This window comes from Heterodontus francisci, chromosome 33, assembly GCF_036365525.1.
Source record: "Heterodontus francisci isolate sHetFra1 chromosome 33, sHetFra1.hap1, whole genome shotgun sequence".
NCBI lineage: Eukaryota > Metazoa > Chordata > Chondrichthyes > Heterodontiformes > Heterodontidae > Heterodontus > Heterodontus francisci.
In genome coordinates, this window is record NC_090403.1 from 19,999,118 (window position 1) to 20,011,156 (window position 12,039).

The window sequence follows — 12,039 nt, forward strand, 5'->3', positions numbered from 1 at the left end:
TATGCCTACTCTGTTACCTGTTAGCTAGCCAATCTTCTATCATGCCAGTATGTTACCCCCTACACCATGAGCTTTTATTTTTTGCAATAACCTTTGATACAGCACCTTATCAAATGCCTTCTGGAAATCTAGGTACAATACATCCACCGGTTCCCCTTCATCCATAGCACATGTAACTCCCTCAAAGAACTCCAATAAATTGGTTGAACATGACTTCCCTTTCACAAAACCATGTTGACTCTGTCTGATTACCTTCAATTTCTCTAAGTGCCTGCTAGAACTCCAAAAATAAATTACAATGAGCATTTATACCTATAGAAAGTTAAATTATTCACATATCTGAGATACTTACAACATCTGCATCACCATAAAATGCAGCAAGATCCAGAGGTGTCCGTCCGTTTTTATCTGCATGGTCTGTGGCAGCACCTCTTTCAACTAAAGACTGAACCACTGGCAAATGACCCTTCAGACATGCCCAGCTGAGGGCAGTTAATCCCTCTTTATCCATCAGTGAAAGTGCAGCTCCTGTAGAACAGAAAGAACACACAATGCAGAGCAATTAATAGGACGCGTTTATTGACAACACAACCACTAGATGGCTCACTATTTGCCACATGCCCAAATGCTGCATCATTGACTGAAACGTCATTGTCAGCTGCCAGTAACAAAGATGACACTGATCAATTTGACACAAAACGCAAACCACCAAACCCCCTCCCCCCAACAATGGCAGCTTGTCTTCACTGCTCCCTCCCATGATCACCACATCTCTTCGCCACTCCATCCCGCCACTCCCGACTGCTCACCACCCCATCCTGCCACTCCTGACTGCTCGCTGCCCCATCCTGCCACTCTCTCCCACTCCCGACTGCTCGTCGCTCCCTCCCCTCACTCCCTCCTGCACCCAATGGCTCGACTCTCCCTTCTGCCGCTTCCTCCCACACCTTTCTGTTTGTTGCTCCTTCCCATCTGCTTGCCACTCCATCCTGCCGCTCATCTCCTGCATCCATCTGCTCCCTGCTTCCTCCTGACTGCTCGCTGCTCCCAATTGCTTGCCGCACCCACATGCTCACCGCTCCCTCCTGACTGCTCGCCATTGTCTGCCATCTAACTGCTTGCTTCCCCCTGCTTGACACTCGTCCCCCGCTTCCACCCCCTCCACTCGTTGCTCTCTGGCCCTGCCCACCCCATTTGCCGTTTGCTCCTGTCCCTGTTCACCACTCACCCTCCTCCCCCACCCTCAACCTTAGGTTGGCCACCCATCGTCATCGCTCGTCCGCTCAGTGTGTGGTGATGTCATTACATGGTGATGTCAGCACGTGCATGCATAGATTTATACTGGCAAGTGTTCACGCACTGATGACGTCGACAATTGCTCTACACATGACCTGCAGTGTCAGGAGACAGTGTTCCATATAACTGTGACAAAGGTAAACTATCTCTCCTCATCCTTCTCAACCTATCTGCCTCCTTGACACGGTTGACCACACCATTCCCCTGCAATGACAGCCCTCTAGTTAGGTGGGAGTACACTCACCTGGTCCATTCTTATTTATTTAATTGTGGTCAGAGAATCACCTGCAGTGGCTTCCCACTCCTGCACCATTACCTCTGGTATCTATTTCTCATGCCCCTTGCAGCATCATCTGAAGACGCAGTGTCTGTTTCCACATGTACTCTGACAGCACCCAGCTCTGCCACACCACCACCTCTCTTGAGTTCACCATTGTCTCTTAATTGTCAGATTGCTTGTCTGACATCCAGTACTGGATGAGCAGAAATTTCTTCCAACTAATTATTGGGAAAACCGAAGCCATTATCTTCCACCTCTGTGACATCACTCGACTGCGCCCCTCAGCTTATGTACTGCTGGAACCCTCATCCATGCCTTTGTTACCTCCAGATGTGACTATTCAGTGTTCTCCTGGCCAGCCTCCCATCTTCTACCCTCCGTAAACTTGAAATCATCCAAAATTCTTCTGACCTAACTTTCAAAATGTCCCTTTCATCCATCACCCCTATACTCGCTGATCCACATTGACTACCAGCAACACCCCCCGCAGCACCCTCTCGCTGGGGCCTTCCAGACCGGCCCCAGCAACCCTGCCTCACCTAGCTCTTGTCTGGGGTTCCACCGCTAGGCCTGGATCCGAGGCCTCTGCAGTATCGGCAGTGCCACCATTCTCGGTGGTGCTGCCAATACTGCAAAGCTGCTGGCTCCTACACAAAATTCAGCCCAGCGATTTCATATAAATGCATTTGTTACAAGTACTGCTGAGAGTTTTCTAAATGAGCCCTGTATATATATTTGACAACATTCAAATTGTAATCAATGAAACCCATAGGATGCAATTTGCTCCATCATTTTTGCCATGGCAGTCTGTAAACTATCAATTATGGCAAATACCAGTGAAGCGATTGAGGCATGTTGGAACATGAGTAAAGGCTCAGGAAAAGTCAATTCAAGGCTACTTTCCTGCAGCCAGCTTAAAGGAACGTAAGTGAAAGATTGAGAGCAGTTTGTCCTTCCCCCAGTCTCTGTTTTGGATGTTTTGAAGTAACCAAGAGGGCATAGGGCAAAAAATGTCTTTTGAGTGGAAGTGTTGGTGGCTGGATGGGTGGGGTGGGGCGTGTAATACCGGTGTAATTATTGCAGATTTGATCAGGCTGCTTGTTATGAACTTGCAGTTGTGACAGGTGTTGTAAGATTGGGAAATTTAGTGTTCCGTGAGGTGACCATCTGTTTCTAAAATATTTTGTGGGGTGTCAGTCAACTTATCAGACATCTGCAACCCAAATTGTGTCCACCTCATCAACTGAAAGAGAAAGCAATGGGAAATGTAAAAGGAGAGAAGACAAATTCCTGAGACAATTGGAGTGCAATGTGGGGCAGCCAGAATGTTGTGCTGCTACTTTTCTGAAAGGCTATAGAATGTGTTAATATTTGAAATCACCAGAAATGCAATAATTTACTGTGATTGCAGGACATGTTGATTATAAACATTCTGTTGTCCAAAGAATAAGATAAATGGTCATCACATCTTCAAATGGCCTGAAAAACAAGCTTAAAATTTGTGCCTTTGCAAAGGAGCTTAGCAGACATGCTACAGAAAGTTTCTGTATATTTACTTCATTGATTTGTTTTTCTGAACAGGTCAGTGGTGCCCAGCATATGTTAGTGTTTCAGAACCTGAGGTTGTACAAAAGCTCAGCAATGTATTTTACATTGCCTATGATGAATGAAGACCATGCCAAAAAACTAGGGGCTGGATTCGGCGGCAAGCTCACAAAATGGCGGGCCGCACGCTAAAGACTCGCCACAATCTCCCGCATGCCAGCTCATTTAAATAGCCGGGGCAGCCCCCCCCTTTCCCCACCCCCCCCATCACGTGGAGTAGGTGGGCTGTCTGCCCCGGCAAAGGCATCAGCTGCCTGTGCACAGGCACTGGCGCATTTTTAAAGGGCAGCCAGCCCTTGTCGGTCAATTTGAATTTTTGAAGCAGTATCCCCCCAAATTCTATCCAATAAATTTCTAAATTCCTCTTCCCACCCGCAAATAACAATTACATTAACCATTTGCCCGTTTCTCTCCTCCCCCCCCCACCCCCAACACTTACCTTTTAAATCTGACCTTCCTCGCACAAACTGCCCAAAATTTAAAGTTCACCCCTTCCCACCAACCCCTACACCCATTACGTTTATTTGACCCAGTTACCCCACCCGACATTGAAAATCTTACCTCCTCTCCCCTCCCCACCAGTGTCACGCTAGCTTTCCCCAAATGGGGAATTGAAGATGCGAGAGTGATGGCTGCCGCACTGAGGATCACGGCGGGCCCGGAAGATGGAAGGTAAGTTTATTTAAATGCCTTCATTTTATTGGTTGAATATTGAAATTCAGGTCCCGTCGCCTAGCAGCAGGGGTTCCATCACGGAACCTCAGCACCGCCAGGAGGATTGGGTGGGCCCTCCCGGCATCGGCCTCTGTGGCGGGCCGTGCTGGACCCATATTCGGACCCCCCCCCATCACACCACGGAGCCCGACAGCCTGGGCCTGGTAAAATACAGCCCTAGATGTCTGCTAGATGTCACATGTCTATTAAGAATGTCATTTGTGGCTTTGATACGAGTCGGTTTTGTACTGTGTCAGTGCAGAAACCTGATTGGAGGGATTCAGACATGGAGTTCCAGAAAAGATGGGCATGGATTTGGGAGGCAACAAAAGGTTCAAGAACTCCACCAAAGTATTCCCATCTAACTTGGAGCTGCAGACAAAATAAAAGCAAAATACTGCAGATGCTGGAAATCTGAAATGAATTCAGAAAGTGCTGGAAATACTTTCAACAGACCTAAAACATTAACTCTGCTTCTCTCTCCACAGATGCTGCCTGACCTGTTGAGTATTTCCAGCGCTTTCTGTTTTTATTTTGGAACTGCACATACTTTGATATAAATTAACCTTTATGATCAGCATACTTTCACAGCAACAGTTTTGTTGCTTGAAAATTTGAAGGATTATGAAATGATTGACATTCTCAAATATCAGTCTCTGAAGCTGACCTTGAGCAAGCAAGAACTCCACTGTGTCCAGATGTCCCTCTGATGCCGCCATCATTAGAGGGGTCCTACCCTGCTTGTCTGCCATATTTGCATCTGCACCGTGAGTTAACAGCAAATCCACGATCTGAAAACACATACAATATGGAACTATTTTCAGGCAGTTATTTAACAGAATTTTACGAAAATTAATGATTGGAATTCTCATAAATGGGTGAGATGAGGCTGAGGTAATTGGCTCACCTGCCAGTGTCCTTGTCTCACAGCACTGAACAGTGGGACAATCCCCCGTCGGTTAGATTGTGACACTGCTGCTCCTTGTTCCAATAACAGTCTGCACACCTCCAGCTTGCCTCGTCCAGCTGCAGCAGTCAATGCTGAGAACATAAACACATAATTTCAGAAGTACATAAGAATCTTGAAGAACAAAGTTATTGAATTAAACAAGTTCACCCAGGTTTGGAAAGATCTCAGCCCCACCTACCCATCTTCTTAGCATATTGCTCAAATCATTCTCTTTCCAAATGGGCATCAGCCTGCTTCCAGAAACCTCCATTATTATCTGCTTTAACAGACTCCCTGGCAATTTATTCATCTTTGATGAAAAATGTTCTGCCTGACTTTCTATCTTACTCTGAATTTTTTAAAACTTTTTTCTCCTGTTACTTAATCCCCTTATCACAGTAAAACAAAAATTGCCTGGATTAACTTTGCCAATCCTGTTCATATTCTCCATTTTTGTCACTTTAAAATGTCCTCTTTTTCAAAGAAAATAAGCCCAATTAACTTAACCTTCTCTCACAACTTAAATTCCTGACATCCAGGACCATCTGCATTGCTCTGTACCTTTCAAGAAGAAAATCCATCCTTTGATTGGGTGAGCAGAATGAGACACCATACTCGAGTCTAGCACCATACAGAAGTCTTAGAAATTATAGAATGGAAGGTGATATTATTATAGCACCAACACTTTGAGTAACAAATACACTTTTCAATTTCAGTTGCATGTTTTCCAGACGTTGCCAAAAAGTCCCATAAAGTTTTAAATTGATTATGGAGGAAGAGTGATGTATTTAGTTAGAAGAAAATTAAAATGATAGTACTTTGCATCTGTCTTCACCAGAAAAGAGAATGCTGCTGATGTAGTAGCAATACTGGGTAGGATAAAAATAGGTAAAGAGGAGGTACTTAAAACATTCATGGTCATCAAAGTAGAAAAGAGAGCTGGTCCAGATGGGATGCATCCTGGGTTACTGAGGGAAGTAACAGCAGAAATTATGGAGGCTCTGGCTGGAACCTACCAATCTTCCTTAGATATGGAAGTGGTGTCACAGGCCTGGAGGATTGCAATACTGAAAGTCAGCATGGATTTGTTCAAGGCAAATCATGCTTGACTAGCTTGATGGAGCTCTTTGATGTGTTATGAAGATGCTTCTATATTTTTTGTTAAGTATTTTTTCAGGACGCATATTTAAATTGTGGAGATGGATTCAATGGAAGGCTGAAGGTTTCAAAAAATGCTGGACTTTGCTTTGTTGTTCACAGTTCATTGAAAGGACACCGAGATATTGTTTGAAAACAACCTTTGCTTGAAATCACGTGCTTTGGGCTCAGCAAACATCAGAAACCTTGATGACCTGGGGAAAATCTTTACAGAGAAGCCATATGTCAAGGTTTATGGAGGTCAGGAGGTTGACTTTCTGTTGGGGTGTGAACTGTTTTGAAGACAGTTTTTTAGCCTGTCAAGGAAAAAGAAACCACCCAGCTCTCCTCTTTCTCTACCTCTTTGAAGAAACCCTGCAAAGATCCAGTGTGGGAGAGCTAAAATCCCTGGTGCTGCATCTCTCCTGAGAAGCTGGAAAAACCTGCCAGATTAATTTTCAACGCCACCTGAAAAGAACAGCTTTAGAAAAGATCCCAGTGACTCGTCTCTGTATACCCGGACGGCAAACCAAAAGGAAGAACCTTCCGTATCTCTGTTTTCTTCAAGAATTAGGAAGTATTTGGCCACATTTTTTTTTCTCTTTTTTTTGTAACAGACCTCTACAGAGAGAATTTCTGTACTTTTTTCCAGTGTGTGTGTGTGTGGAATTTAAAAAGGGAACTTTCATACTTCAATGTGTGTGTTCATGCTTTGCTTTGTTACTGGATAAGTCGTGTTTGATAATAAACTGATAATTTTGTTGTGTAGTAAAGAAACCTGGTTGTGTATTTTATTCTGGGACAAAGAGTAGAGTCTATTATTGACCGAATCAGTAACTGGGTAAACATTTTTAAAAATATAAGTTGTGACCTGCGGAGAAGTGGGAGTAGAAAAGACAGCGCACTCCTCCCACCTCAGTCGTAACGGATGAAGTAGCAGAAAGGGTGAATGAGCATAGTGCAGTGAATACTGTGGATATGGACTTGCAAAAGGTGTTTGACAAAGTACCACATATTAGACTTGTTAACAAAATTAAAGTCCAGTGAATTAAAGGGATAGTGGCAGCATGGATACTAGTGGATAAAGGGACAAGAAGCAGAAAGTAGTGGTGAACAGCTGCTTTTCAGATAGGGGGATCCCCAGGGAGCGGTATTACCACTGCTCTTTTTAATATATATTAACAAAGTGATTATTGACAACGCAGCCGGCAGCTGACGTCATCAGACTGCGCCAATCGGTGCACATGCGCAGACTGGCTCCTGCTCTCTGCGCATGCGCTGCGTTCCGCATCGCTAGGACTGGTTGGCGCGTGCGCAGATGATGTCATCACATAACAAGGGCAGAGAGCGGGGGTGGGGGAAGTAGGGAGTGGGGGTGGGGGAGTGGGGATGGGGAGGGTGGGAGGGAGCGAGGATGGGGGGAGCGGGAGTGGGGGGGGGAGAGGGGAGAGAGCGGGGGTGGGGGAAGTAGGGAGTGGGGGTGGGGGAGTGGGGATGGGGAGGGTGGGAGGGAGCGAGGATGGGGGGAGCGGGAGTGGGGGGGGGGAGAGGGGAGAGAGCGGGGGTGGGGGGAGAGGGGAGAGAGCGGGGGTGGGGGGAGCGGGGAGAGAGCAGGGGTGGGGGGAGCAGGGATGATGGGAGCGGGGATGGGGAGAGCGCAAATGAAGACCTTGGTGGTGGTGGGTGCACTCTCCTCCTCCCCCACCCCCGCCCGCTCTCTCCCTCCCTCTCTGACCATTGTCTGCTGCCATGTGTTTACGTTGCCTTAATGTGATTATTTGAGCAGCGCCATCTTTAGTCCTGGCAGCTGCCTGACGTCACAGACTGTGACGAGGAGGATCGTAATAGACTTCAGGAAGACATAGACAGACTGGTAAAATGGACATATTTATGGCAGATGAAATTTAATGCAAAGAAATGTGAAGTGATGCATATTGGTAGGAAGAATGAGAAGAGGTAATATAATATATGGCACAAATTTAAAGGGGGTGCAAGAACAGAGAGACATGAGGGTGTATATACACATGTTGAGATGGCTGTTTCGAAAAAAGCTTATGGGATTCTTGTCTTTATTAATACAATCTTAGAGTAGAAAAGCAAGGAAATTGTGTTAAACCTTTATAAAACATTTATAGGCCGTATCTGTTCAATTCTGGGTACCACATTTTAGGAAGGATGTTAAGGCCTTTTTGTGGGTGAAGAGATTTACCAGAATGGTACCAGTGATGAGGGACTTCAGTTATGTGGAGAGACTGGAAAAGCTAAGTTTGTTCTCCTGACAGCAGAAAATGTTAAGGAGAGATTTGATAGAAGTATTCAAAATGATGAAGGGTTTTGGTAGAGTTAAGAAGGAGAAACTGTTTCCAGTGGCAGAAGGATCAATAACCAAACCACACAGATTTAAGGTGATAAGCAAAAGAACTAAAAGCAACACGAGGGCATTTTTTCCCCACATTGAGTTATGATGATCTGGAATGCACTGCTTGAAAGGGTGGGAGAAGCAGATTCAATACATTCAAAAAGGAACACCTGAAGGGGAAAAAAAAATTACAGAGCTAAGGGGACTGAGCTTGGGAGTGGGATAATTGGATAGCTTGTTCAAAGAGCAAGCACGGGCATGTTGGGCTGAATGACCTTTTTCTGTGCTCTGATTTAATAAGATTTAAATATTAAGAGAGTTTCAAACTGGCACTAGGTCACTGGCTGGGACGACACACAGAAGTAAAGGGTCAGAAATTATGGAGCTTAATTAGAATTTGGCATGTAATAACCCTAACCAAGAGTATCTTACCTTCTCTACTGTAGTAAAAGGCAGGTGGGACAATCAAGATCCTTGAATTGGAATAAAACTCGGGGAACTAACAAAACTTTTGAAAAGCAGAATAAAAGGAACATATGATGGCCATATTATGATGTTTCTTGATAAAACTGCAGTGATAAACACATGTTTAATAAAGCCTAATGTGGGCCTCCATCACATATTTTAATTATATTGGCTCAGTGTCCATAAAGACAGCCTCTACCAATGAAAAAATGAATTAACCCATCCCACAATATTCACAATATGGATATGCACAAAGCCATAGACACCCCACTATTACTTTAAGACTGCAAGTTCACTTTGTGGTTAAGCTACTGCAATAATTGCTCAAACTTTTCTCTCATTGTTTTTGATATCAGCAGAAACCTTTGACACTCCCAACAAAATCTTGCACTTATATAATGCCTTTAACGTAGTAAAACAGCCCAATGGGAAGGTAAAAACATTTAATTTACAAAGCCAGACAGGACTAGGAACTATGTGAGATATGTGAGGGAAGAAACATTAATCAGTTTTCCTCATTCGGATACTGACTTGACTAACCCATTGTACTTTGGCATCCCAGATGGTGTCTGCAGATGGAGCCATCAGCAACAAAGGTACCTTTTGAAATGCAGAATTAAATGAAGAGGAAGTTTTATTTTTGATCCTTGGTGGTCTCATGGTGAAGATCTGCTGATCCTTGGAGGTGTAGGGAAAAAATTCCTCATATTGTCCGGTAATGTTGGAAGCCCCATTTGATCATTCTTTGCCTTAAAGAATACTTGAGTTTTCAACCATGCTTGCTAAATTTATTGTCTCTGGCAATGTTAGCCCATTAATCAGCTTTTATGTGATCCGCAACATTTCTGCACTCAGTCAGTACCTCATGAAATAGGATATATAAAACAGGACCGCTCAATAAGCTGTAAAAAATAAAATAATACTGAAAAAAAACAAAAGCACCATGTTATTTCGAGAATATAATTTCTAACTAGTTTTAGGGGAAAATTATGGTCCACTGAAGAAAGTTTATTTTGAAAGACATTATACCAGTTATCTCAGCACCATTCATTAGGGGGCATGATGGAGATGCATAGAAAATCGCGGTTTGGTCTGTCTAAAGCAAGTTAGTTATAGAAGAAATTGTTGCAGTTCTTCCTGTGTTTAAAACTGCCCATTTTATGAAGAGTGCATCAAAGCTGTATGTTATGCCATCTTCCATCAAAACAGAAAAATTAAACAAACAAGAAGTCAGCAACACTCCTAAAAGACCCTCTCATTCCCTCCTCACCTGTTTACAGAACTAGTAAAAAGCCATCAAAAGAAAACAAGAGACTAATCACAAACACTCAAAAGCCGAGATGTGTTTTGATGCTTTTTTTTACCACAATGTATAAAGAACCTAAAGCATGATCAAAGAGAAAGGTCTTTTTTGAAGTTTTTAAACAGTAGAGAGGCAGCTGACAAGGCAGAAGGAACTGGGTATGGGAAGAGTTATCAATAGTAGTGTGGGGACAAGACGACTTGTGTTAGAGGTGTGAAGGATACATGTGGTGACATAAGGCAGAAGGAGCTTACTAAATTTAAAAATTTGGTTAAAATAAATCCAACGTACTAAGTTGCTAAGTCAGTGTATCCAGGCATACAAGCATACATGAATCTTCCACATTGTGCTAATACTAAGCCTATGATATAAAGCTGCTGATCATACAGAAATCAGAAGCCTAGGACTGGTGCCGTAACCATTGGAAAGAAGTGATCTCACACTGTTAGTGCAGTGTAGTGGCCTGGAGCCAATTTTTAAACTTGAAACATCCAGTTCAAAAGGTACTTCAATGGTTTTCTGTTCTGATGATGAAGTCTGTATGATATGAAACAGCTTTCTATTTCTGTCTGCTCTTTTCCAACTCCATAAATCATTCTGACAGTCAGAGATAAGTGAACAGAACTCTGGACACGTTTTCAGTAAACATGCACAAGTTCTGCTTTCCCTTGGATCACTCGCAGAAATACTTCCAATATTGGCTTACTTCATAAGAGTATAACTGGACAATAGTCAAAATACTTGGGCCAAGTTATTGCCTAGCATTGCTGAGTTGCAATTTAACAGCTTTCAAGCATCAGTCTGTTTATTCCTCCATCTCCAATAGCTTTTATCAATTTTTGTTACATCTGGTCATTTGTCACCTGTTGTGGCTTTTTTCCACTCCTCTTAGATAAACTAATTCAGATCAAAATCTTTTATTCCTATTTAGGACTACTTTCTATTGATTACAGATTAAGTGCATGAATGCCTAGTCTATATGACTGTCCCTCATCTTACTTCCTAACATTGCGCTATGAATGCACAAAAGAGAAACTAAGCAGAACACTGTTCTCAAAAACATTCTGTAGAGGCAACATGGACTCGATGGGCTGAATGGCCCCTTTCTGTGCCATAATGACTTTCTGTTAAGAATGTCTCTTTAGATCCGGAGTTCCTTTACCTGCCTAGCCTTCATGGTCCAGAAGATCAGCACAGGACAAAAGAAATTATGGGTCTGAACCTGTACCCAATCTGCTCAATGCTGCAGCAACCGGGGTACAGGGAAGCAGCCAGAGACTATATCAAATTGCCCAAGCCTGAATACCTGGTTTGGCTATATGTGATTCCAGACCCACAACAATGTAGTTGACTCTTAACTGCCTTCTGAAATGGCCTGGCAAGCCACTCAGTTGTACCAAACCACTACGACAAAAAATCATGACATTTTTTTAATCTATTCTTTCATGGGATGTGGGTGTCACTGGCCAGGCCAGCATTTGCTGCCCATTGCCCATACCTAATTGCCCTTGACAATTGATACCCTCCATCATATTGAATGGTACTAACACCATGCACCTATGAGGCACTGTGGGACATCAATAGCAACAGAATTGCATTTCGTCACAACCTTTAACCTCATGGCCTGGCACATCCCTCACTTTGCCATTACCATCAGGCCAGGGGGCCAACCCTGGTTCAATGAGGACTGTAGAAGAGTGTGCCAGGAGTATCACAGGCGTACCTAAAATCGAAATGCCAATCTGATGAAGCGACAAGACAGGACTACATGCAGTAAGACCCGGGCAATATTCAGACATGGGGTCATGGGGTAACATTCATGCCTCACAAATGCCAAGCAAAGACCATCTCCAACAATGCTCCAGCCACATAAAAACTGCGGTTACAAGTGCAGGTCAAGTATTCTGCACCTCCTAACTCCCAAAGTCTTT

At 43.7% G+C, this 12,039-nt stretch overlaps 1 protein-coding gene across 16 annotated transcripts in view; it reads right to left on the reverse strand.

The window, feature by feature from the left end:
• tanc2a (tetratricopeptide repeat, ankyrin repeat and coiled-coil containing 2a) overlaps window positions 1–12,039 on the reverse strand; it is a 1,142,739-nt gene that overhangs the window by 60,569 nt on the left and 1,070,131 nt on the right. For all 16 annotated transcript variants that reach the window (XR_010969054.1, XM_068013145.1, XM_068013151.1 and 13 more), the window contains 3 exons: window positions 4,803–4,936; window positions 4,563–4,686; window positions 353–528 (listed from right to left, as the gene is read on the reverse strand). Coding sequence is in view for 15 of the 16 variants with exons in the window: in XM_068013145.1 (XP_067869246.1) it covers window positions 353–528; window positions 4,563–4,686; window positions 4,803–4,936 (434 nt within the window). In the remaining variant the exon portion in view is untranslated. The remainder of the gene's footprint in view (window positions 1–352; window positions 529–4,562; window positions 4,687–4,802; window positions 4,937–12,039) is intronic.